Source organism: Trachemys scripta, chromosome 8 (assembly GCF_013100865.1).
Source record: "Trachemys scripta elegans isolate TJP31775 chromosome 8, CAS_Tse_1.0, whole genome shotgun sequence".
Lineage (NCBI taxonomy): Eukaryota > Metazoa > Chordata > Testudines > Emydidae > Trachemys > Trachemys scripta.
This window is the reverse complement of record NC_048305.1, coordinates 34,448,413-34,474,189: the sequence shown is the minus strand read 5'-3', so window position 1 is coordinate 34,474,189 and position 25,777 is coordinate 34,448,413. Positions and strand designations below refer to the sequence as shown.

Below are 25,777 nucleotides of genomic sequence, written 5' to 3'. Positions count from 1 at the left end.
CCAAATTTAACAAAAAACATTGTTATTAAACACTTGACCCAAAGGTCAGACTGAATTGATTATAAAGATCAAGTCCTAATCACTACAATGGCTTTGTCCTTTAATATTTGGCCATGACCCATTAATTTTAATATATGCGTCATTTTTTGGTATTGGTGGGACAACTTCACAATTCAAATTTCTTAATTTGTTGCTATGTTTTACAGAATCCCGTGTATTAAAGTTTCTAGTTACAGATAATCCTTGAAAAATTGACTTTAACCAAACCTACCCACCAACCCTTTTTTTCTGCAAGTCTATATACATCTCCTCCCAGGCCCATTACCAATGCTGAAACTACCCACTCCTTTATTCAAATCTTGCACCCTTTGGAGTTTCCTTGGATCAGATGTGCCCAGGACTCATGGAGGAGGCTCTTTCAATAGAGACTGCAAGGTCTGCTGAGTTTGTACAACAGAATTAGCAAGACATCAGGTAGAAAAAGAAAGCCTGCTAAGAGCATGCAAGGTAGTTATTACAATCAGGCCAAGATTTAAAGGTTCAGATCAAGATTTATGCTAGTTCTTATATTCCTACATTAAGAGTTATAATTGGATGGAGAAAAAAAACTTTTTTTTTTTTTTTTAAACTGACATATGCACATTTGAATTATATCTAAGCACTCCACTGCCTGAAAAAGCCACTATTTTGTAAGCCACTTAAGAGTCCCTCTCTTTTGGGGAATAATATAAGAATTGCTACTGCAAAGTTGGTTTACATTACTTAAGAATCTATACCAATACATCCTTTTTATGAACACAAACTCATGAGAAATTAAGCCACCTGTAGTTAGTACTAATCCCCTTAGTCTTGCATCCAACATACCATAAAATGTAAGTTTCAATACTCGATCTTAAAATGCAAAAAGAGCCCCAAATAAAATCTTCTCTATACTAAAGAGATATTTAGAGCGCAACATAATGAATACATGACTGCCATATGTGGAAATCAAAGGAAGGAAATCAAGAATGAAGTAGTAGAAGGAACTGGTGGAAGAGTAGGTAAGTGTAAAGTTAGAAGTTGGTGGACCGTTTTGAAGAAAAAATAGTTAAGAGGACATTCTGAATAGGATTCTGACATGAACAGGAGTAACGAGGACCATATTCAACTAATTAAAAAAAATGTAGCAGAAGATGACTTTGAAACAAAAACATTTAACAATCAGAATCCCTTATTTTTCTATACCAATTACTCACTAGGATGCACAGTCCTAGTTCACAAAATGCACAGTCCAGCTGTGGAACTCATTGCCAAGGGATGTTGTGAAGGCCAAACTGGGTTAAAAAAAGAATTAGGTAAGTTCGTGTAAAATAGCCATTGATGGATATAAACCTCGGACTGCCAGATGCTGGGACTGGATAACAGGAGATGGATCACTTGCTAATTGCTCTGTTCATTCCCTCTGAAGCATCTACATTGGCCACTGTTGGAAGACAGGCTATATGGACCACTGGTCTGACCCAATATAGCCATTCTTATACAGCAACAATCTACTGGGGAATCAAGTTTCTTGTTTTTGCGACAGTGATACAAGCATACCATTTTCATGATGTGCTACATCAGAACACTGAATACTGACAGCAACTACACTTAAAGGGAAAGGATTAACTGGAAACATTCAGTTTACAAATGGCTACATTCTTACATAAACAAACTTGCTAGCTGCCCTGTAATTATTACTACTTACTCTCACCCTCACCCCCCCCCAAAAATAGAAAATCTCAACTTAAAGAGTTTTCATTTTAAAACAGTACCTACCCTTAATACCAGCTTCTTGTATTTTTCAGACAAGTCCACCTTCACACATCTGCCCTGGAACCAAAGTGCTTTGTTTGAACAATGCTCAACCATAGCCAAAGCATCTTCTCTAGTTTCCATCTCTATGAAAGCCTAAAAAGATTAGAATACATATAAAAACCATAGGAAGTGTATGCAACAATGCTAGAACTAGAAATTAAAACTAGAACATGGCTAAATCCTACAACTTTGATTTCCCTACTTGATGTTTCAAAATGAGTCTCTCCAGTTCCTACACACTACCAACCCAGTTTTACATTATACCAACACCACAAACCAGGTGCACTGATGCACTAAGTCTTTGCAGTCAGCAATATTTTCACTGCAAAGAAGTTCTGAAATTGCATGGCAGGAGCCCAGCTGATCTGAAAATCATCTTAAAGACAGTGTCAATATATCCCTTCTTTGAAATCTAATTAGATGATAGTTTGTGAACAGAAAACACCCTCAAGTCAATAATTGTATTCCGTGCTAAAGCTAAAGGGCTGAAAGGCCTATTCAGACTAGTTCCATTCAAAATTTCTGGAATGGAGTGTTAGACAGTTGCTCACCCACAAGAGCTCTATGATACATGGATCTGGTCTGTTTAACATGGATAAATTTGCTGGGGAAGACAGTGAGGCAGTTTTGGCTCACGTGTCATCAGTACACAAAGGGTAAAGCTTTTGCATCAAACCCAGAGTGAGTAGGGTCTATGCAATTTTAGCACACAGCTGAGATGAGGGTGATCTGGTTATGGATCAAACCAGATTCTGGCTGGCTGGGGAAAACAACTAGAGAATAAAGTAGGTTTGCTACCTGCCTCCTATTAGTGAGGGGTACCCAACTTTGCCCAAAACATTTGCAACATTCTAAGAGGCTTCTAAATCCCTAGAAAAGCATTGAGTGGCCCGTGAGGTTTTGACTTCTCTTGGCTGTGGACCTTCTGACAGGCATCCATGGTTCTTTCACTTCCTCGATGGATTAATGTAATACATGGCACACTGCTACACTGGAAGTCGACTCAAACTCATTTCCCTTCACTTAGCAGTATCAACAGATGGATCTTTATAACACAAAAGTGTTCCAACAGAGAGCTCTAACTCTCCCCATCCACTCCGGTTACAACTCAAGGTGCTATTGGAAATATAAAGTTCTCTTTAAGGGAACTATAATGTCTTCTGTGGTTTGGGTACTCATCCGAGAAAACCACCTCTCCCCCACAATCAATCTGCTCAGGCACGCAACATAACAGCTGTTAAATTTAGAAGTTTGAGGGGCTCCTCAGAAGGTGCTTTCAATGGAAACCTGTCAACTCTGGAATTTGATTTACTTTGTTACTCCAAAGCCAATGTAGTGACCATGGTACAAGCCTGATCTGCTTACAGAGTCTCTTGCTTGTTGATGGGAGTATGTTTTTATGTTATGGAGTTACACTTTTGTTTGTGGATGGTGTTATATAAAAAATTGTGCAGTTTGCTTTGGGGGGGGGTACTTGTGTCTTGAGATAGGACATTTTAATAAATTAAAACTAAACATTTATTCATTAAGCTACATGCTCAGCCAGAAAAAACAGGGACAAAAAAAAAATCATATTTGTAATAAGCAGCTAACATTGCTGTTGGATCTTTAATTTCTTTTCATATTCACTGTACAAATTTAACGTGTCAATGTATTTTGGCATCTAACTGCCTTAAAAAAACCTCCAGAGCTATTTAGCTTGTGAAGACAACAAAATTTACCATCAGAGCTCATAAGTACCTTGAAGCAATTGCTCACAATTTGCTGTGGCAGGCACACACACATGTTCAAGCTTGCTTCCACATTAAGAAAATGTTCTAATCTACTGTACATGCTCAGTATGCAATTTTCAAACAGCTTTGTGAAATCAAACCCCAGCAATGCCCTATCTTTGGAAGGAGTGAGGGAGGAAAAAGGGCTTTTTATTGTTGCTATGTAATTATTTGTTAAGGTTTTTATGAGCAGTCTATGATTGGCTCTTGATATTGTTTTTAATCATTGCAAAGATCCCACAGATTTTTACCTATATAGGAGCTAATTAAATATCGTGTCCAATACTGCATAGTTTCATAGATCTAGGATGCTTATGAGTTCCTCTCCTTTTACTAGACACGCCCCACTAGGATATGGCTTAACAGTTTAAAGTGAGGTACATGCTGGCATAATGTGAAACTCCTATATTTTGCCATGTTCTCCAGTAGTTTCCATATTCATACTGAATCAGAAAAAAAAGATGGCAAAATAGAGGTATCAATCTTCAAGATCAAACGTAAACATTTTATTCTGCCTTGAACATTTCTCCCTAATTCCAAAAAACCACCTCAACTTAGTTTTTCAGATATTCAGACAGTATCCACCTTGGAGCTCTCACAATCCATGTAATCAAGTTCCCAATTTAAAATCTTGAAAGAATCTCTGGTTTCTTGCAGGCAGATCTATTGAACTTTCCATTTAATTATACATGAATCAACTCAGTTATGTAAGTGGCTAGGGTGAATTACCTGGCTTTTCATTCTCATCAGTATGTAATTCTTTATTTTTCCATATGGCTCAGCTAGTTTGATTACGGCATTGTCAGAATATCCTGAATGAGGTAAGTTACTGAGGTGAATCACACGACCAGGTTCTGGCTTTGGTGGCTCCGTTTTTTGGTCAGGCTTCCCTTCTGGTTTCTAAAATTAAGAGTTTGTGAAACCTTAAAAATAATTACTACATAAAATCTGACATTTATATAACTTAAAATCAATAAATGACATTTATATTAAAGATTAAGTTTCTGATTTTACTATATGCATTACAACTGAAACATAAGTAAGGCACCGATTTTGGCTGGTGACTGGGAGCTGCAAAGTCCTGCTGCCTCCCGCAGTGGGCAGGGAGTTGAAGTACCCCGGCCGCGTGACTCCAGCAGCTAACTGGTCGTGGGGGGCAAGGGGACCCCGGCAGCTCAAGGGCCGCCGCGGGGGCAGGGGAACCCTGAAGCTCCCAGCGACCCCGCAGCTGCCTAGTCCCTTCCCATTTTATCATGGATATTTTTAGTAAAAGTCAAGACAGGTCACGGGCAATACAGAAAAATTCATGGAAGCCTGTGACCTGTCCCAGACTTTTACTAAAAATATCCATGACAATCTTACCCTTAAACATAACTGAAAACAAATTAATGCAAAAATTAAACATTAACATAACATTGAATATATTATACTGATTAAAAATAAGATTTTAAAAATGCAAAAATTAATTTACCTTTATTCTTTTATATTTGTGGGATAAGTGCACTCTTACTGGTTTGCCAAATACTAGAGCTGGTGTTGTCATATAATATTCCACTGCAGCCTGGGCATCTTCAGTAGTGGACATTTCAATAAATGCCTGAAATTGTATAAGAATTTATTTCTGCATTTACTTCAGTATTACTCTTTTAGGCATGAATACTTTGTCTAAGAGCTTGTGCTGTTGTGTGCCTCTCTGGCAAAATAAGATGCACTTCTTAAAAAATGCAGTCAGGAAATGCAAGAGTCAAAGCTTTTTACAGTAGCATTAATTGGCCCCATAGAGTTAGGTATAAATTGCATATAGCATATTACTAAGGGGTACACCAAAAAAACAGTATATGCTCAGGACAAATTACTGTTAATATAACTTTAAACAATCAAAGTTACAAATTTAAACACAAATTAAATGTAATGTTGCAGAATATTATCTCAGTGTATTTAATTTCTGTGTTCCAAGGGAGAAAAAAGAAAAAAAGAGAAGACATTAACCCTCCTTCCCCTTAGCGTTCCCCTCCTGTGATGACAAGATGATACCCAGTATATTCCAGGGAACATGGAGAATTCTAAGGACTCATTTGGTCTGAGAACAAGCAAAAAATTTCAATCTAAATAACGAATAAGGATTCGTAATGTAAGTGGCTTTGTAAACTAAGAGTGCTCACTTTCACAAATGCTGTAAAGTTGTGTAGTGTTCGCTGATACAGTGAAATGTTACCCAATACTAATTATGCCACCAAAAGATTTAAATAAACTTACCTCATTAATTTTGTTTAGAATCAGATGATTTGTAATTATTCCAAATGGCTCAACGAGCTGCAGCAATTGGTACCTCAAGTTTTTCCCTCTCTGAAAATCCATAATGTGAACAACTCTGCTTGTTTCCTGATAAAAGCAGAAAGAACTAGCTAGTAAAGTTTATCAATAGCATGAAATGAAATAGCATGTCAACTAACAAAGACATCATCGAAGGATTACAGCCCCCAAATCTGATCTAAAATTACCTAAGAAAATAAGAACCATTTACCAATGTCCTCTCTCCAGCTGTAACTACATGCATCAGGACAAGGCAGGGAATTCCAAGGGTACATAAGTCAACTCCGTACACAAAAGAAGGAATTTATTCTTACTTAAGATAATGATTGACACAGTCTGGGGATAATTCTATATCAATTTATGAATTTCTTTCTGGTTTATGAATTGCATTTAACATTGTAGACCTTCACTGTGGATTGGAACTGACATTTTGTGGCAGGAACAGACTGCTTGGGAAGCTGAAATACAGCCTTCAAAATTGAATAGAACAGTAGCGCTGCTACTGACAAACATTTACTTTTAATGACTCTCTGCCCCAGCAATCTCACCGGGGGTCAGAGCAAGGAAAATCCCCATCAGAAGAACAAAGAGGTGTCACAGACTGCTTTAAAGGTGACATGCTCTCTAAGCGAGGGAGTCATTTCATCCCCAGAAATAGAAGTCAGCTGGAGGACTGGGAGCAGGAGGGATTTTGCCATCCCCCCCAGGGACTCTCCAGAATGGCGAGGATTCAGAAGGAGATTGTGTTCTGGTGGGTTTTTTTTGTTTTGTTTTGCCTTAGATTTATAAGCTCTACTGTGCCAAAGAATAAAGGGTGTGTATGCTTAAGAAGTTCCCGGCAAAGCCTATATTCCTTGCTTTAACTATCACATGTTCCCCAAGAGGTTAAACTGTAAACCAGAGACTCCCCCCAAGCTGGGCTGGACTCGGGGAGAACATGTAAAGCAGCTGGAGAGGCTTGGGAGGTCTCAGTAATAGCTTCAAAGCCTACGGCAGTTGGACTGTGGAGTCCCTTATCCCAAGGAATGGGACCAGACAGGGAATTTGCACCCTGGAAATGTACTTTAGAAGCCAGATCTAGAAACAGTGTCTAGACACAGCCCAGACCCACATGGGATAAAAAGTTTGGGTCCATTTAACAATGTGGTGCCCATTCACTTGGTGGATCACGACACTGATCATAGTAGGTGGTGAAACATGACGACTGATATACTTGGTAATTTTAATCCAAAAGAATATACATTAAATAGATTCTTACCTTTTTTTTTTTTTTGGGGGGGGGGGGGGGAGATTTGTATATTAGACTAAGCTGTTTGCTTCAACATCCTACAACAACTTTGAATAAAAAGAAATCTACCCTGATACATTTTAAAGATATCCCTATTTTGCACCCTCTCCACAAAAAAAAAAAAAAAAAAAAAAATCTGACAGTCCTTGAAGCACTGTCAAGATTATTATCCCCTGTGCAAATGAGATTAAAATGAATTTCTGTGAGCATAACAGTAATGACTGTCACTGAAAATTGAGATGTACGGCACCAGCAGCACAGAAACAATTTAAGTTTCTTACATCAGTTTGCATCTGCTTTAATGGTGATTAAAAAAAAAAAACAGAAAAATTAGTGCATTTGTGTAAGCATTACATGATGTACAGACTGTAAGACCAAAAAGCTCAAACAATGGAGAACAACATTCTCATGTATAGATGGCTATGTTCCCTGCTGCATCTCGACCTAAAACTGACTTATGACTAGACTACACCACTCAGAAATGCAATGTTTGAAGCTTCAAGGAATTTGGAAAACAGACTTTTGAATGTTTTGGTCAGGCTTGTCTTATTTTTTCCCCTCTTCTGTTTCTCAGGTGCCTCTTACCAAGGTATGTAACTACCAAAAGGGCTGAGAAGTGGTGGTCAACACTCAAACTCTCTAGTCTGTGTTGTAAAACAGAACAACATAAGGAACCTCTCTTACAAAGGAGTTATAAACCTGTTTTTTCAAGGTTTTATGGTTAGTCACAAGCAGGCATGGTATGGCTAAGGGAAATGCAAGGTGTCTCAATATCAACCTTGAGAGATTACCCCAAAAGCCGTGTTTGTCTCCAGGTTTCTTCAATTCTTGACCTCTTTGCTAAGACTAACAAGATTTCCACTTGGTACCAACAGCAATGAAGTCCATACGACTGTCTGGTATGTGGACTGAATACCAATCCATTTTACAACAGACAGCAAATCACAACCGTAATGACTGTCACTATCAACTTGTACTGTATTCAAGTGAGCTAGATATGAAAGATTCTATAAAGGCAGTTTGAGTCCTGTGGCCAAACTGGACTGGAAGTCAGAGACCTGGGCTCTATTCCTGGCTGCACTACTGACGTGCTGCATGATCTGATGTAGGTAAGTCACCTTTCCATGCCTCTATTTCCCCTATCATACATTTTGTCCATTTAGACTGTAAGCTCTTTGGGATAGGGGTTGCCTCTGTGTGTACACAGCACCCAGCACAACAGGACCATCATATAAATAAAAATAATTCTACCACCTCTCAAAGACATCTAATTTCCTCCTGTAGAATATATTAAAATGGGCAAGCTTCATATCAGTGTAGCTGGATATTACTGTTTTGTAAAGCTGATTGTTAGAATGATAATTTAATACTAACCATTCTGTCTTTCTGCATATGTCGTGGTCCTGGCATGTTTCCATTTCCAGCCCCTTTATATTAGAAATTAAAAATATATAAGCAACACTTAAATGAGTTATAGTTACTGTTGACATTTCATCTTTTTAAAATGCAGTAAGTTAAAGATCACTTGTAATGCCATAACAAAGTTATTTTTCAAATGTTTAATTCAAATTACTGTAAATTTATAAGAAATCAAATTCACACGTAATATTTTACCAGCAAACCTTGAGAATCAAAATCCATGGGTTGTGACTCAAAATTGGGGTCGCCAGAATGTGTCAAAGGCCCAGAGGGCTGGTTCAGCTCCCTGCTCCGGGTGTTGCAACCTGGTGCACAGAGCCACAGTACTATTCAGGTTTGGCCAACCTGCCTCTCTATCATGACTGGGGACTGGCCAGGCCAGGTCAAATTTGATCAAGTGGCACTGCAACCACATGCATCAGGTCACAATGCCATTTGGGCCAAACATGAATGGCACAGCAACCGTGGAAAGCTCCCTGCGCTAGGCATTGTGACGAGCCCAGCGCACTCCACAGGACAGAAATGGGAAGAAAGCAGTTGGTTTCACAATCTCTGTTAAGTACCCCCCACCCCCAATGTACCTCCTGCCCAGCAGCCAGGCACACCTCATCTTCCATACCCTGTGTCCCGCTCCCCAGCCCAGCTCTCTCAATGTACCCCTCCCAAACAGCCAGGCGATCCCTTTTGTCATCTCACCTGTCCTGGTCCCCAGATCTTCCCCAATGCATCCCCAGTTCCTTCCCCAAGCCTCCCCATTTTATCCCCAGGGCCCCCAAATCCTCCCATCCTGGGAGCCATGAGGGAGCTATCTCAGCTTGCTGCCTCCCTCAGCCCCAATTGCTGGTGGGGAGTTCCCAGGTTTTCACATCTGGCTGGAGCATCTGGAATCTTAGCTCCAAGCCCCCGATAGACCTCTAGCAGGGGAGGAGGCCTACACTGGGTCTGGGGGCATCTTGGGGAGTGTCTGGGTCACAACAGGCCAGCAAGGTTTACAAATGGGTCCCAAAAAGGTTGAGAACTACTGCTTTTAGATATCGATCCAGAGCACACTGCCGCAATGCTGAAGTCACTTAAGTATGCATTGACCCCAATAACCCAAGTGGAATTCAACAGATCTGCTATAGTGAAAAGTCTCCCATATTTATTTATACGTAAATGAGCTGAAACGTTTTATTAAAGGGCAAAAAAAAAGTTAATGTAATGTTATGGTTGAGATTTTAGATGCAAACCTCAGAATTATGACCCTACAGCAACACTGATTCTACCATACTGCATATATTAAGGAATAAATTAAAGCACATCTGTTAAGTAGTTCATTAAGGTTCAAAATTTAGGCTTATGAAATTGTTATGAAATTTCAAAGTATGAATGAAAAGAAACTAATGAAAGCATTAGTTCTCTTCAAAACATTTTTCTGCAGTGTTTGCAAGACAGATATGCACTAACATGATGCTAGACTCTAGAGAATGACACCCAGAAAGCAAGATTCTCACATCTACTTTAATGATTCATATTACTTGAAGTGGAAAAGTAAATAGCATAAATGAAAGGTAGGGTTGTTGGTTTTTTTTGTTTTAACAATATATGATTTTAGTAACAAAAGAAAAGTTTAAACTATTTTTGAAGTTCCTGAGTTTACTCTGACAGTGTCAACTTCAAACAAACTCAAAATAAAATGTGTGGCTAAATTAATGCTGCTGTGAAATCCTTCAGTTTCCTTAGCTAAGTTTTGACTCTCACACTGCATAGAGTTACATGTGCCATTTAGTAGAATCCAACATTTCAGATAACCAGGAATTTGAAAAGAGTGCATTGAAAAAGATTTGTTTACTCATGTTACCTCTTGGCCCAATTGGTGGTCCAAGATGAAACGGAGGTGGTGGCGGCCCCAAAATTCCTGGTGCAGGATTTGTAGATTGCTGCAACATAGACCGATCACCCCTAGAAATGGAGGTACAAAACAAAGCATATTAAATCTTTACAAGAAAACTTTTCTAGGGGCTTGGTGAAAAGTTTATGTCCTCATCACAAATACATTTGATACCATACCCTTGAGGGAAAGAAAAATTACAACTAATTCTAGAAACCTCCCAAACTCACAGTAAGCTTTTCTACAAAGTTTGGGGAGTTTACCCAATTCCTATTAGCCAAAGAACTAATCCTGAAGCAAAAGATGGCCACCTTCATCTTTTGGGTCTATCTGCTAAAGAGATCCAGGTACAACACATGCTGAGAAGCTTCTGAAAAGGTGGAGGCTGGTGGGATTTCTAACAAAGGTGTTATTCCTGGACCCTGCCTTGGAACTTCACCTGTATCCACCACCTCTAGTTAGTAGGTGTCTGAAGAACTCAGGAAAAAAATAACCCTCTTTACATTTAAAAGACTTTTTGCAACCATAAGGGCTAGAAAATATATATTTTTTTAAACAAAATCCTAAATCTGTTGACAGTTTAAGGCCCTTCTATGCATCTGGGAAAGCTTCCTCCACACAACTGAAGAGTGGATTATTAAAGACATTATTTTCTACATATAATGCTTCAACAATAAAGTCCTGTCTTAGGATGTACCAGGGATAGAGAGCAAGTGCTCCATCACACTGGAAAACCAGTACTCTACTTCTTCCAATGGTATGTGTTGTCCATTTATAGCTCTGATATACCACCACACATCTGATGATTTAACAGCTTTACTGGCACTTATATGGGATGAGCTGTATAAATCACTAATGGCTACACTATTAATATTATTACGGCTAAATATAAAATTACCACAGTAATAATAATTAAAATTTACTTCTCCATCTTTATTGTATCAAGTTGTTTACAGTTTAAAGATTAATTACTTGTACTAGTAGTTTAACTAAGAATTAAGTGGAAATTTGTAAAAGTTATTCTATTTTAGCAGCTAATAGCTACAGTATTCATTATTGAATATTACAAATACAATATGCTATATGCCCCACTGCAATGTGAGCACCCTAAATGCAACATATTTTTATGTCTAGGGAAAAAGTTTAGTGAAAACAAAAAGTCTTAACGCTGCCTGATCAAAAGAGCAACCCTGAAAATCTTCTCACACAGAATCTTTCAGGTATCTGGCATTTGCATTAGAAGTCTGACCATGAAGTTTTAGCAAGTCAGCCTACGCCTTAGAAATAAGTAGTCTGTGCTTCATTAAAAAAAAGTTTGTCCAGCTTCAACCTAATTATTTTGGGACAGTGAAATTTCCAAGGCAGAAATTGAAGACTTTTTCCCATGCTCCACATCTGTGATCATTTGCTGAAGTCATGACCTGACACTGAACCCCAAATTTGAGATTTGGATTCCTAGGTATCAAAGAATTTAACAACCATTTTTATCCCATAGGTTTTATGGCAGGATTACGTCTCCAAATCTGGCAATTTTATAGCTAACATTTCAGTCTTAGTGTAATTTACTTTAAAGGCAGATACTTTCCTAAATGATAGATTTCTTTAGTTCTTTTAGGGAAATGTTTAATTAGATAAATTTTACATGATCACCATGTAAAGCTATTTAATAATTAATTCCTTCAAGTTTTCATTCTGCAATTTATTATTCCCTATTCTCTGCACAAACTCCTCCAGAGAGAACATGAAGGAGTGAAGGAGACAGTAGACATCAAAGCAGATAAAAATCAGGATTTTTATAAATAAAGTCACTTAAAAATCATATTTCAATTTTTTACTTACATGTTTACTTTCTTCCCATTTTAGAGTCTTAAATTGCTAAAATGGCCATTTATATCTAACTTCCTAATCATTAAAAAAATTATGTAAAATCTGAAATTCTACTAAAGTTTCAAGCTTAAAATACTCCTATTTGCTGAAAAAGAAAAGTCTAGAGCAGTGTTTCCCAAACTTGTTCCACCGCTTGTGCAGGGAAAGCCCCTGGTGGGCCGGGGCAGTTTGTTTACCTGCTGTGTCCGCAGGTTCGGCCGATTGCAGCTCCGAGTGGCCGTTCACTGCTCCAGGCCAATGGGAGTTGCTGGAAGCGGCGGCCAGTATGTCCCTCAGCCCGCACTGCTTCCAGCGGCTCCCGTTGGCCTGGAGCAGCAAACCGCGGCCACTGGGAACCACGATCAGCCAAACCTGTGGACACGGCAGGTAAACAAACCACCCCGGCCCGCCAGGGGCTTTCCCTGCACAAGCAGTGGAACAAGTTTGGGAACCACTGGTCTAGAGCCTCATTAACATCCTCAATGTAAACATCAAACTCAAAATTGATATGCAAAAACCAATTCTCTATTTGGAATCAGCATCACCTTTCCATACACTGAACTTCCACAAGTCAATGACCTAATCCTGGTCTCACTGAAGTCAATGGCAAAACTCGCACCTATGACACTGGTGCAGGATTTAGTCATGTAGGCTCCCAAGGGGGTGAGATTTAAAACAAAACCTGGCCTGTGTATTAAAAAGTTAACAATAACTTTGTTAATGTATCAGAAGTCTAAATAACTTCTCACTGTTAACACTACAGCAATTTTATGCCATTAATAGAAAAGTTAATAAAAATAAAATTTTAGTCCCAGATTCTAAAAGCAATTAAGATTATATTTAATTATAAGCAAGAGTAGTCCTGTTGAAGTCAGAATTACGGCTTTAATTTTCAATATTTTAGTAGTGTCATTTAGTTCCCTCCTGCTATCACCAGGATTTATAATATAGTTCATTATAAATTTTTATCTAAAGTTGCAATAAGCAGAAAAATGCAGATTCATTTTACAAATCCTCAATCTGATTTAAACAGCTACACTCCAGACAATTTCTCTATTTCCTGGATATAATTACACAAGGAGAGCCAACTCAGTTAAATCAGTGCTGCTTTTCAGCTGGTATAAAGAGCAGTCATCCACATTTCGTTATATGGTGAAATGTCCAGATAGGATAAAACTTAAAAAAACTCCAAACCCTGCACTCTATCCTATATTGCGTGATAGGAAACTGAGCCCCTTTGTTCTGACACACTGAATGATTTTAGTATTTCCAATATTTGACAAAGTTGAAAAAATGCCAACTTTTAATTACAATCATTTCATTGCATTTTGTACTTCCAATATAAAAGTAACTTGTATTTTGCATTGTTCTTGTTTTACTTACATTCCATGTCCAGAATCATTATCAGGATTCCACTCTGGATATCTTTAAATAAAAAAAGGTCATTTATAAATAAGATATAAAATTAGGATTGCAAAGGACACTATCTACACAAAACTACTGCAAATTCACATTTTTCACAGGAAGCAGGAAAACATGAACACATTGTACAGGAATAATTTGGACAGCATGATTGGCAGCCATTAAACAAATGCAATTTCTAACAGCCATAAGCACTTTAATTCTAATTAGGAGATTAGGTGTTTTTTTCCCCCCAGACTAGGAAGTATATTATACTTAAATATCAAATATCTAGCAATAATCTGTAGTATTACAACAGGAGAGGTTTGAGTCTACATTATGTAGAACAGACTGAAAGGAGAAACTCTTGGAAGTTCGCACTAGAAGCATAACTAGGGAGTATTGCAAGAAGTTACAAACATTGAACACCTGCTAGTTGGCACTGTCTAAACATATGTAAATCATAAGAGCTTAGTAGAGACTAAATTGCCTTTCTCCAGCAAATTTAATTACTTTTTGGCCCGGAGATGCTTAAGGGGAATGGCTAAAACAAGTTTAATGTATTGGTCTTTTCAGTGCACATCAGGCAAATTATTTAAACCTGCTCTGTAAAATATAGTTAACAGCTCTCTAATTCTACATGCCCTCATGCCACAAGAATGCTTAAGGTATTTCAAACTCATACATTTCAAGAAGAAGCTGACAACGTCGACTGTGGGTTGCTCCATTGATATGGTGGTTCCACTCCTGCAGTAAAGTAAACAGTTACAATTAACAACATAGGGTCAAATATTTTTTTAACAAACCATTCCCTCTGCACAGCTATGTACCTACTCTTCTATGCAGAGGTATTTAACAAATATTTGTGTATAGATACTGAGGTCTGTTTGTAGTGCTTTAAAGATACAACGAATTTTGACCTACCTTAAAACTGTTATAACCTGACAAAGTGTCCGATGGAAAATGTCCTCTGGAATCTATGGGCTTGATTCTGGCTTCAGATATGCAAAGCTCATCATGAGAAAATTGCTAGAGTATGCCTGCAGGGAGCCCAAGATTTTCCTTTCATAGCCTTGAGATTTTTTCCTAACCCCTCTGCTTTACACCTAACAAAGACTAATATACTTAAAAATACTGCATTCAGTTATGGGTAGCACAAAAGCCAGAAGATGAAAAATCGTAAGGAATTCAGAAAAGAGCAACAAAAATCATTAAGGGGTTAGAGGGACTGACACATAAGGAAAGATTAAAAGAACTGAAAGTGCATAGCTCGGCCAGACAACTATGTTAGGGAAAGATAGAAGTGTACAAGTATTTGAATGATACAGACACCAAAGAGAAGGGGGACTTGTTTAGGATTACACAAAGAGGTATAACTAGGAGTAATGGAATTAAGCAAAGTAATATTTAGGTTAAACATCAGAAAAAGTTTAATGAAAAGAACCCCTAGAATGTGGAAAAGACTCCAAAAGCCAAGGGGTAGAATCTTCATTTGCTTGGGTCATTAAAACAGGACTTAGTTGTCTGGTAGATCTGTTAAAAACCGTATTTTCCAAAGCTTTACTTGATAAACTACTAGCCAGAGTCAGATACAAAAGAGGAGTACTGGGGAAGGGCAGGAGGGTCTCACATCCATCAGGTGCAGAGGCAACAACCTGATAATAAACCCAGTACTTCAGTTTACAGGAAGACGGAGGTTTCTGGGATTTCTTTAAGGAGGCTATTCCTAGATCCTATCTAGGGGTTCAATTTTCCCTATCAGCCTCTGGCTAGAAAGTATCTGATAAATTTGAACTAGGACTATGACTACTGAAAGAACTGAATTCCACCCCTCGCCGGTCTTCCCCAGTCTTCCGACCATTAAAGGGAGTTCTCTGCTACTCTATTCTTCCCCCAATGGCCAGTTTTGGTTCTCTTCCCTCATGAAGATGGCCAGTGCCTGGCTCTTGCTCACAACTTTCATAAGCAACTGAAGAATGAAACGGACATGATTTCTGAGTTCCACTCTTGATCATCAGGTTCCAAACAAGTAGCAATGAAACTGACCAGAACTTTATCAATTCCACTCTGCTGCTGTCAAGGAAACCCATGATCAGCAGCGGAAGTATTGGAGCAATTAGTTATAGAACAATTCTATTTTCAAGCTTAAATTCTGCACAAATTGATGGCCTCTCTCTGTTCTCCAGAAAAATCTTACTCAGTATGGGCAAATTTTCCATTTTTATAAGATGTTATAACCATCCTCTCCTGGGTAAAGAAGTGAAGTATCTGAGGCTAACTGTAGTGCCTTGCCTCCAAGAACACAGAGTTTTAATGGCCTTGAAGCAAAAGAATAGAATGATAATTCAAGTCTCCCATACAGCATTGTCACTAAGCTATAACTAGGGCCCTGCCAAATTCACAATCATTAAAAATGCGTCACGGACCATAAAATCTGGTCTTTTGTGTGCTTTTACCCTATACTATATAGATTTTACAGGAGAGACCAGCGTTTCTCAAATTGGGGGTCCTGACCCAGAAGGGAGTTGCAGGAGGTCACAAGGTTATTTTGGGGGGGGTTTGCAGTGTTGCCACCCTTACTTCTGTGTTGCCTTCAGACCTGGGGGGAAGAGGACTGGAGAGTGGTGACTGTTGGCCGGGTGCCCAGCTCTGAAGGCAGCGCCCCGCCAGCAGCAGTGCAGAAGTAAGGGTGGCAATACCATACCATGCTATCCTTACTTCTGTGTTGCTGCTGGCAGCGGCTCTGCCTTTAGAGCTGGGCTCCCAGCCAGCAGCCACCATTCTCCAGCTGCCCTGCTTGGAAGGCAGTGCCACCGCCAGCAGCAGCACAGAAGTAAGGGTAGCAGAACCGTGACATCCCCTACAATAACCTTGTGACCCCCCTTCCCCCAACTCCTTTGTGTGTCAGGATCCCTATAATTACAACACTGTGAAATTTCAGATTCAAGTAGCTGAAATCATGAAACTTATTATTTTTAAAATCCTATGACCATGAAATTGACCAAAATGGACAGTGAATTCAGTATGGCTGATTTTTTTTAAGATATACAAAACGTATCAGAGAGCAGGATGAAATCCTGATCACTCGCTCTGTAAGAGGTTGGTTGGTTGTTCTTAAAAAAAAAAAAAAAGACATCACTTTGTGCAGGATTCACAAGATATGAGCGCCCACTGTTGGCTCTGCAATTGTGAACTCGTATATCAAAGACTCTAATGCACAAATATGTGAACAAGAGCCAGTTTATTACACTATAAAGCAAACATTCATTACTTAAAAATAGGAGGCCAAATTTAGGAAAGGAAGATCATTTTAAGCTTTTAAAAGGTGGTGCAAACAGATTTAACTCATTTAATACAAACAGGCACCCCCTCAACAATAGGAAAATGTCAACTTTAGAGTTTACAATGCACTTTTAATTTGCAAAGTTTCCAAGGCTGGCTCAGCTAGAAGTAAATGTGTATTTGAAGGTTGCTTACAAGTTTATTTTTTAAAAGTGACAAACGAATATCCTCTGTGTACTCTGACTGGGATTTTCACATATAAAGGAGTTGGGCACCCAACTCCATATTGAATTTCAAATTCTGGTTCTTTTGAAAACCCAGCCTATACATATATTTACAATTTAATTTTTCAAGTGAAGTTAGCTTGCTTAGTTAGTTTTTTGTTTAATAGTTTTACCACATTCTATTAAAAGAGTTCTAGACTCCTTAAAATATTACTCAGGTTGCTTCAGGTTCAAAGTTTCCCAATTCTCAGGGCATATTTATACACAGACATTGATCTAGGTAGGTGTCTGAAATTAAACTCTTAAATAGGTTTTGCTCTATTTTCAAAAGTTTTAAGTACCCTCAGCTCCCACTGAAGTCAACGGCAGCTGAAGGTGCTCATGACTTTAGGGGAAAAAAATCAAGCCAAACTTATTTAGGAGCCTAACTTTAGACATTTATTTATTAGAGTCTTGACTATTACTTTTAGAAACCCATGTCTCTTGAATGTTTTACTTTCAAGTTAACCTGCTCATGCTGTTCCCTCTATCACAATGGTTCTGTTTTATTTTACGGGGAGAGCAGGGAGGTAACATTTGCCTAAATCCTGTTCTGTGATGTAGGGGGTCAAAATTGATAAAGTACCTAATCAGACAATTTGGGCAGTATTTCTTTTCACAAGTAGATGTTAGAACAAGCTGTCAGTCATTAATGAAGATTTATACACATAAAGTTAAAGGAACAACTAGTAACATATGTAGAAAAGGAGTGCAACTTCTTATATTTGTGAAGTCAAGTTAAGTTTTTCCCTTTGGCAGACTTTGCTAAAACACACAATCCCTTCTCTATCCTCCTGATACTATTTTATTTTAGAGGAAAGAAGATATTGTAGTAATAAGCTAGAGTTGTTCCAGCTCACAGAAGCATATTCCAATCTGCTTCCCCTAGAATTGGATTCAGATCTTAGTGTTTTACCTGTGACTCAGAAATACCATAACGTAAGGAATATCTAACAAAACTGGAGAAAATATGGTACCTATATCATTGCAGGAAAATACTTTCTTCTTGCAGTGGTGTTATTTCTGGATAAGAAAGCAGACCCCAGGATTTGGATCCTGGCAAAATAGAGGAACCGATTTCCAAAATATTTTATATGATGTATTGGAAGTTTAAGCCTGCATATGGATTATGTTACTAACTTAATCTTAAACGATTTAAAGTGAGCTGGAGAATGTTTGTAAATTTAAAGTGTTTTCAATACACTGTCAAAGGGGGAAAATATTTTTTCACATTCTAAAAAAGCTTCCTTTCACAATTGGCTTCTTTTATGCCAAGTTTCTGTACAAAACAAAGCAAGCAGAACAGAGTAAGTGAAAGTGCTGAAAAGAATCTTTATAACAGGAGATACTTTATAATGGTATCTCAAGATGTTAACATTTAACTTCTGTAACCAAATAAGATATTTTCATATAATATGGGTTTGTTGTTTATTGTTTGTATCAGTTACAAAAATAAACTTCAAATAAAGGAAAAAAATGATTGGAGTTACCTGAAGTAGTAATTCATAAACCTGTATTTGCTTTGTCAAGTTAGTAAATACAACATAACAGCTAAATTCTCAAGTTATATGGACACTTGGGGTTTCTTAATTTGAGTTATTTTACACAAAATATTACTTTAAAATGGTTTCAAGAGTAGGTAATACTTCCAGACGTTACTGTAAAGAAAAAGTTAGTAACAATACCACCACATTAAATCAATTTTAAGGCAAATGTATGTATTCTTAACTTGAATAATTTTCCCCAAAGCCTTCAAATGAAAAATAATGTAACTGATTTTGACCAGAGGGGCATTAAAAGCCAATTTCAAAATTCAGCTGCCTAGTATATTGAAAATCAGCAAGAATGAATAAAACCAAAAAGCTGAAAGTAAGAGGGCTCTGAAATAATATCTGAGCAAATAAGCCAGTTTGAGTAAATTGTCACCTTGTCAGAGACTTGAACTATAATTATGAATAATTTAAGAGGGAAGTCTGATCAAAAATAAATATACCAGAAGATCCACTCTATTTGCAAGTCAAGTAAAAGAACGCTACCAGGAACACAGCGCAGGATACTGCAGCAGCAGACTGATTTTTTTCTGAGCTTCTAAAGGGACAGATGCAACATGTGACAATAAAAAGTGAGTCTGAAGTGTGCCTAAGAAAGTTGTGAAAAAAGGAGAAAAAATGACGACAAATTTCAGCCATAGTATGAGATAGAGTGTTAAAGTGAAATTAAAAAGGCAAGAATGAGCTAATCTAAAATGTGAATTATACTCCTGCAAATAAGTTCCAGGGCTCTACATTAACTCTTTCCCTTTGGCCATGGACAAGGAAAAAAGCAGTATTGTGCAAGAATGCATCTTAACTACATATATATATATCAGCAATCAAGACAGATGTGGAGGAGAGCTGAATCTAGCTTCCTGAATAGCACAATAGATACACTGCAAAAAATAAATAAATAAAAATAAAAACCAACCAAAAACAAAAAAACACCAAAAAAACTGCTTAAATGCCAGATGTTTGTGGTTAAGAGAACATGTAGGATGTAAAATATAAATAAGATATCCCAGCAGATGATAACTGTTTGGTCTGAAGTTAAGCAATCTGGGCAAATAGAATATTAATGTAAAGCCCTGGTTTAAAGTGTTCATTAACAATTACTTTGTAAATAAACAAAGTGCCTTTTTCACTCTCAAATTTTCAGATTTTAAAAGTAATTAGGCTATAGAAATAGTCAAAGAAATAGGTAAAAACAGAATAGATACTACAATGTAAAGGAAAATAGAAGCATCTGATGCATAACTCACCTTATTAGAATGAACTGGCATATCACATATAGAGCACAGATGGGGATAACCCTTCGGTAAGAATCCATGGAAGTCTTCAATATTGCTATTTGGAGGAGCACCTCTCTTTTTCTCAAAAAGAGATCTCTCAGGACCAGGACCACGACCCATTCTGTCATACTCACTTTCATATTTATGATAGTTATGCGAAGTCTCACCATAAAAAGAGTCATCCCTACACCTTTCTCCATCTCTTAATCTGTCATCTTCATAATCCATTCTGTCATAATAACCAGATTCTTGAGAACGACTTCCATGGTCATAGTCAACCACTGGGTTGAGACTAGGACCACGATCATCAAAACTATCTCTTCTAAAGTGCCTTTTTTCTTCCCAATCATCCCTAGGTACTCTGTATGGTGGCTCCCGTGTAGATGATCTGCCATCTCTACCATAACTCAATGAAGGACCTTCTTCAGCTCTCCTCCTTTTAAGTTGTAGAAGGATTTGAGGCAAGTTTTCAGGAGTAATCTTGTCCTCGGGATAGCGACTCAGTTCATCTAAGTCTCTAGCAGACAGACCAAAGCTGGCCAAAATATTAGTGGCCTGGTCTGCATCTCCACGGTGTTGAGAAGACAAAGGGAGTGGACCTCTACTTCCAATGTTAAAAATAGACTGTAAATTATGGGAAGAGGTACTAGCAGAAGACAGTGCACTATGAGATCCTTGTTGGTTCAATGAAGAACTCATTCCAAGATTCATTAAGCTAGCAAGGCGTGCAGTACCCTGGTTCATCCTTCCAAGAGATGCTGGCATACTTAAAGACTGGGTAGCAGCAGCAAGAAGGCCTATTCCTGCAGACAGGTCACGCCCATGACCTTGTGAATCCCTACTTAGAGATGACTGCTGGAATGACTTGGACATTGTAGAACTATAGCTTGTCTATTTTATGGATCAAAATTTTAAAGATGGCTGAAAAGAAAGCTCACACTAGAAAGGTAAACTTCACTTCAAAATCGTAACGCCAAGAAAAAAGGATCAATAATGACTGTAGATCTTCTTCAAGCTGAGAAACACCAGACAATTCTGTAGAAAAACAAGCAGTTTTAGTCATAAATCCCTTTAAACAGATGCAGTTTTAAACTTATGCATCATGTTGATCTAAAAAACATTTAAGATCTCAATCTTACAAGGCTTTTATTACATAGCTTAAACAGATTTGAGATGTACTCAGAACCTACATATATTACTTGATAAAAATACAGTAGTTTTTCCTCCTAATACAAACTAGTCTTCTCCTACAAAAAATGAGTCATACTGAAGATAAGTGAATTTCAGAAGCTTTAGATGTTAGAAAGCATCTCAAGTTTACTAGCACACAAGCCTTGATCTTTAATGGTTTTGTATACACCCTACATTACTATGCTAAGTTCCAGAAGACCACAAAAAACACAAAGCCATGGAAACCAAGATGAATTTGGTATATACACATTTAGAAATGAAAACTATACCACTATAGAAAAGGACGAAAGGGAAGTTATAAGTAACTGAAGTCTGGGCAACAAGTGTCTACTATAAGATCTAGTAAATAAGACCAAACATAATATTCAACCTTTATGCAGTCAAATCAAATTACTGAAGTGAAGACAGATGTGAACAAGAAAAATAAGTTTAATTTGGTAGAAAGTAAATAAGACCTCTTGCTCAAATTGCAGTTATATGGTTAATACCACATATGAAATGAATCTATTCACTGTACCACAGCCATAACACATCAGCCTGTGCTATCAGATCTCAAGCTAAGTAAGGCCAGGTTTGGTCAGTACTTGGATGGGAGACGTTCAAGGAAAACCCTATTGCTGCAGGAAGAGGCACTGGTAAAAAAAAATCACAAGATGGTGCTATTCTTCCCGCCCCCAATCCCCATCAGTTCTGAACCAACACACTGTTAGGAAACACTGATGATACTGCTGTCTTTTGGATGTGACTTAAAATTGAGATCATGACCACGATGGTTGTTAAAGGTCCCTCAGCATTTTTCACAAGAGATGAATATTATCTGGAATTTACCTAGGATACCAGAATAGAGTAATATATTCTTCCTAATTACATTTCTTCTGCAGTTTCAATTGGATATGGTATTCTTCACTTCCTACACTGTTTTGTAGGGTTTCTGTACACTTTTTGACAGCTGTTTTATTCCAATGCAGAGATGCTGTATTTCAAAGGGATTTCATTTTTGTGGAGAGGTGAGGTAGTGTATTTTCCCTCATATTTATACCTCTACAGACTGGTGGCATGCGCAGTCTAAGCAGTCCAATTCCCCATATGAATGCCCTTCTCTGGTAGCAAAAGATGACTGCATTTGGGTCCTGGAAAGAATACACTCTTTGAATTCCTGCAGGGCCACTCAGCCCCCCTGCATGGCCACTCACCCATAAAAACATAATGGCCTTGCAACAGAGAATAGAATATAAATCATACAGCCCCAAATCATGCACCCTTCTGTCAGAGGAGGGACATTTTGGGGTGAGACAAGGGAATAAAAGCAGGGGTCTTCCTCTAAAGAGATGAATAGTAGAGAAGCTCTATGGCACACACCAGGGACTTAGCCTTGCAGAGTTTCACGTTCCCAACACTAGGCAAATTCAAAAGTACAAACAGGGGTTTACGAGTGTGTGATCCTCACAACTGCATACTGAATTTAAATCCATTTTTCAGTGGTGACTAAAGTAAAATATTTTTTCACCAATATTTTTAAGTCTAAAGCATTTTGGTATCCTCTGGGGTGAAAGATACTATATATATGTCATACGTATCGATGCTTTACCAAATATTTATAACTTATATCAGAGATGTAGTGAATCCTATAATAGATATGAATAATACACAAAGCCAACAGAAAGGACTACTGTCAATGCATCCAATGTTATGAGTATAATTTTGCTTTACCTATGGTTAAAAAAAATCTGCAGCCTTTTGCAGTCAATTGACATAAGTTTCATTGTATAAATTTCAGGTGGGATCTATAAGATTAAGCAGCATGGAAAAAACTTATTTAGAAAGAGCAAATGATGTGAAGAGGTAGAAGGATATTCCAGACATCAGTAGCTGCACAATAAATTACTCAGTGGCAAGGATGTAGGGAGGGACAGAGAAGGCAGGTGGCTAGGAGAGATGGTGAGATCCAAGACCCAAGCTGAACATGTTCCAGGAGTCTCTTTATAAAAAAGGGACATTTTTGGACTGTATTGTAAAATGAAGAGCCAATTAAATGTTAAAGTATCAGAGAAATATGTTCAGACTTGCTCATATTCAAGATAAAGTTGGTAGCAGCATTCTCTAATAGTTCACACTACCTTCAAAGTACTTCACAAACTACTTTACAAAGTAAAATTTACTTCATTTTATATACATCTACATTAAATGAAATCCTTAAAGTACAGTTCAAGTATACATTTGTAGCATGGGACAGAATTTGTTTTTTTAATAGTGCTGTTCTTAAGGTCTATCAAGGAACTTTGCAAAAACAGTGAGTTAGAAACTGGTAACAAAGGTTGAGCAATACAGCCATATGCCCAGCAATAGCTTGATGCACATAGCTTTGGACATCAGAACCTGCTTAAACTAGCAGTTGAACAGGACACCAAAGTTATCTACAGTACTATTCAAAAAGCAGTATTTCCCTCAAAAGCAGATCCACCACTAATCTTCCTGCCATACTTCTTGATTGTTAGTTCACGATCATAGCTTTGGTCAGAATACCATTGAACAAAATCAAGATCGTTTGAGTAGTAGCACCTCATACAGAGTTCTGCCGCAGAGAGAAACTGAGTTTCACTCTGTAGCCTGGTTCTACATATGAATTGTTTCTGCAGAGTGTTACTGCAAGGATGCTGCAGATCTGCAAAGAGGAAAAGAGAAAGCCAGAAAAACAGAAATGAAGACTACAAACACAGAAAAGACATAGCAGGGAGAGAAACTCAGGAGAGGATGAAGGAAGACAATTATGTGCGAAACCACTGCTGACAGAATTGTGGGTCTTTTAGTAGTTTGTGTACTATACTATAAATCTGTTTATCCTTGTTAACTGTCCAGAAGTAGAATATAGAGGGAAATTATGTGTCTGGGTGGATGTCTCTAAATATTTCCTTATATCATTGGCATCTGATGATTGCCACCAGTCTTTTGTTTGTAAATTAAGATCAAAAGTAGGAAGGGGACAGAAAGAAAGAAATAAGAGCCACTAATTTCATAGCCAAAGGATGTTTAATTTCCACATGGTCAAGTTTAACATCTCATTCAAAAGACAGCATTTCTAACATTGCAGGCCCTTGAAGGACTACAGTACAGTGTCTATACCAGGTATTGACAAGTCCTGATGAACCTGTACTCCAAGATCTTCTGACTTCAAAGTGAGTGTGCCATCAACTGAGCCACACTAACAAGATGACCATGACTGATCAAAGCAGTGGAAGGAATTGAGGTTTGATTTAGCTCAGTTCAGAGTGTAGTGCTATGAACGTGCTGTTCCCAGTATAGTTAAAATTGTAACAGATGTGTTTTGGAATCTAAATTTATAATTATAAAGATTTATAGTCAGAAAATGGATATCAAACAGAGTTTATAGTAAAACCTATTTCAACGTTAGATCATTTTTAAAGTCGAAGTGATACTAACTACAGATAAACATGAACAATGTCAAACAATCTTTAGAAACAAGTTGTGCAAGAAAGTTCTCCAAAATAAATCTAATTAAAGGTTGACAAAATGCAAAAAAGAAAAATTGGAACCATACTGAATGTGTAGCTGCCATATACACAGGCATTATTAATGCTGATTTTCAAACAGTACTGGGTTTTTGTTCTATTTTAATATAGAAACAGTATTCATACTCTGTTTCTAAACATTTAGAAGTCTGACAGCTATATTGTGCCATCCATTTCAGTGGAAATTCCCCATGAAAATCAATAAGTTCTACTTTAGCAAATGGATAGCACTACATAAGTCTAAGTTCTAAGGATACATTAATCTTCAGCCATACAAACCTTATCAGCATCTTTAAAGGTATACTTAGGTTGAAAGTATTTTTAAAAAAATTAATTTCCTTACCTGTGTAAATACCCCGGGTTATTAAAATAAAGTTTTAAAAATCTAAATGACATTTCATAGTTCGTGCTGTTTTACTCTTTGTATTTCTCAGTTTGGACAATGAAAATCAAGCAATTTCACTTTTGTTTCTAGTCAGTTTCACTTTCTGGTTTTCCTGCAGCAGTATAGTACTGTAAACACTTGTAGGAAAGGGTTAAATAAAAATACCAATACTGAAATAAAAATATGAAAACATGTTTAACAACATTTTAGGGGTTTTAAAAAAAATTTCACCTAAATTATCTGACAAATGCTTCCTTTAAAGAGATAAAGCCAAAACTGTAACCTAGCTTAATGTTTTCATATTTGACATGTTTCAGAGTAGCAGCCATGTTAGTCTGTATCCGCAAAAAGAACAGGAGTACTTGTGGCACCTTAGAGACTAACAAATTTATTAGAGCATAAGCTTTCGTGGACTACAGCCCACTTCTTCGGATGCATACAGAGTGGAATAAATATTGAGGAGATATGTATATTATATATACACACACACACACACACACACAGAGCATAAACAGGTGGGAGTTGTCTTACCAACTCTGA

General features: G+C 37.6%; 1 protein-coding gene across 2 annotated transcripts in view; it reads right to left on the bottom strand.

Annotated features, from left to right (window-relative positions):
* MATR3 (matrin 3) overlaps nucleotides 1-25,777 on the bottom strand; it is a 46,476-nt gene that overhangs the window by 10,147 nt on the left and 10,552 nt on the right. For both annotated transcript variants that reach the window (XM_034780472.1, XM_034780473.1), the window contains exons 2-10: nucleotides 20,105-21,169; nucleotides 14,451-14,512; nucleotides 13,748-13,789; nucleotides 10,469-10,569; nucleotides 8,584-8,636; nucleotides 5,865-5,990; nucleotides 5,080-5,205; nucleotides 4,338-4,508; nucleotides 1,798-1,929 (exon numbers count right to left, since the gene is read on the bottom strand). In XM_034780472.1, coding sequence (XP_034636363.1) covers nucleotides 1,798-1,929; nucleotides 4,338-4,508; nucleotides 5,080-5,205; nucleotides 5,865-5,990; nucleotides 8,584-8,636; nucleotides 10,469-10,569; nucleotides 13,748-13,789; nucleotides 14,451-14,512; nucleotides 20,105-21,007 — 1,716 coding nt within the window. In that variant the 5' untranslated portion in view covers nucleotides 21,008-21,169. The remainder of the gene's footprint in view (nucleotides 1-1,797; nucleotides 1,930-4,337; nucleotides 4,509-5,079; nucleotides 5,206-5,864; nucleotides 5,991-8,583; nucleotides 8,637-10,468; nucleotides 10,570-13,747; nucleotides 13,790-14,450; nucleotides 14,513-20,104; nucleotides 21,170-25,777) is intronic.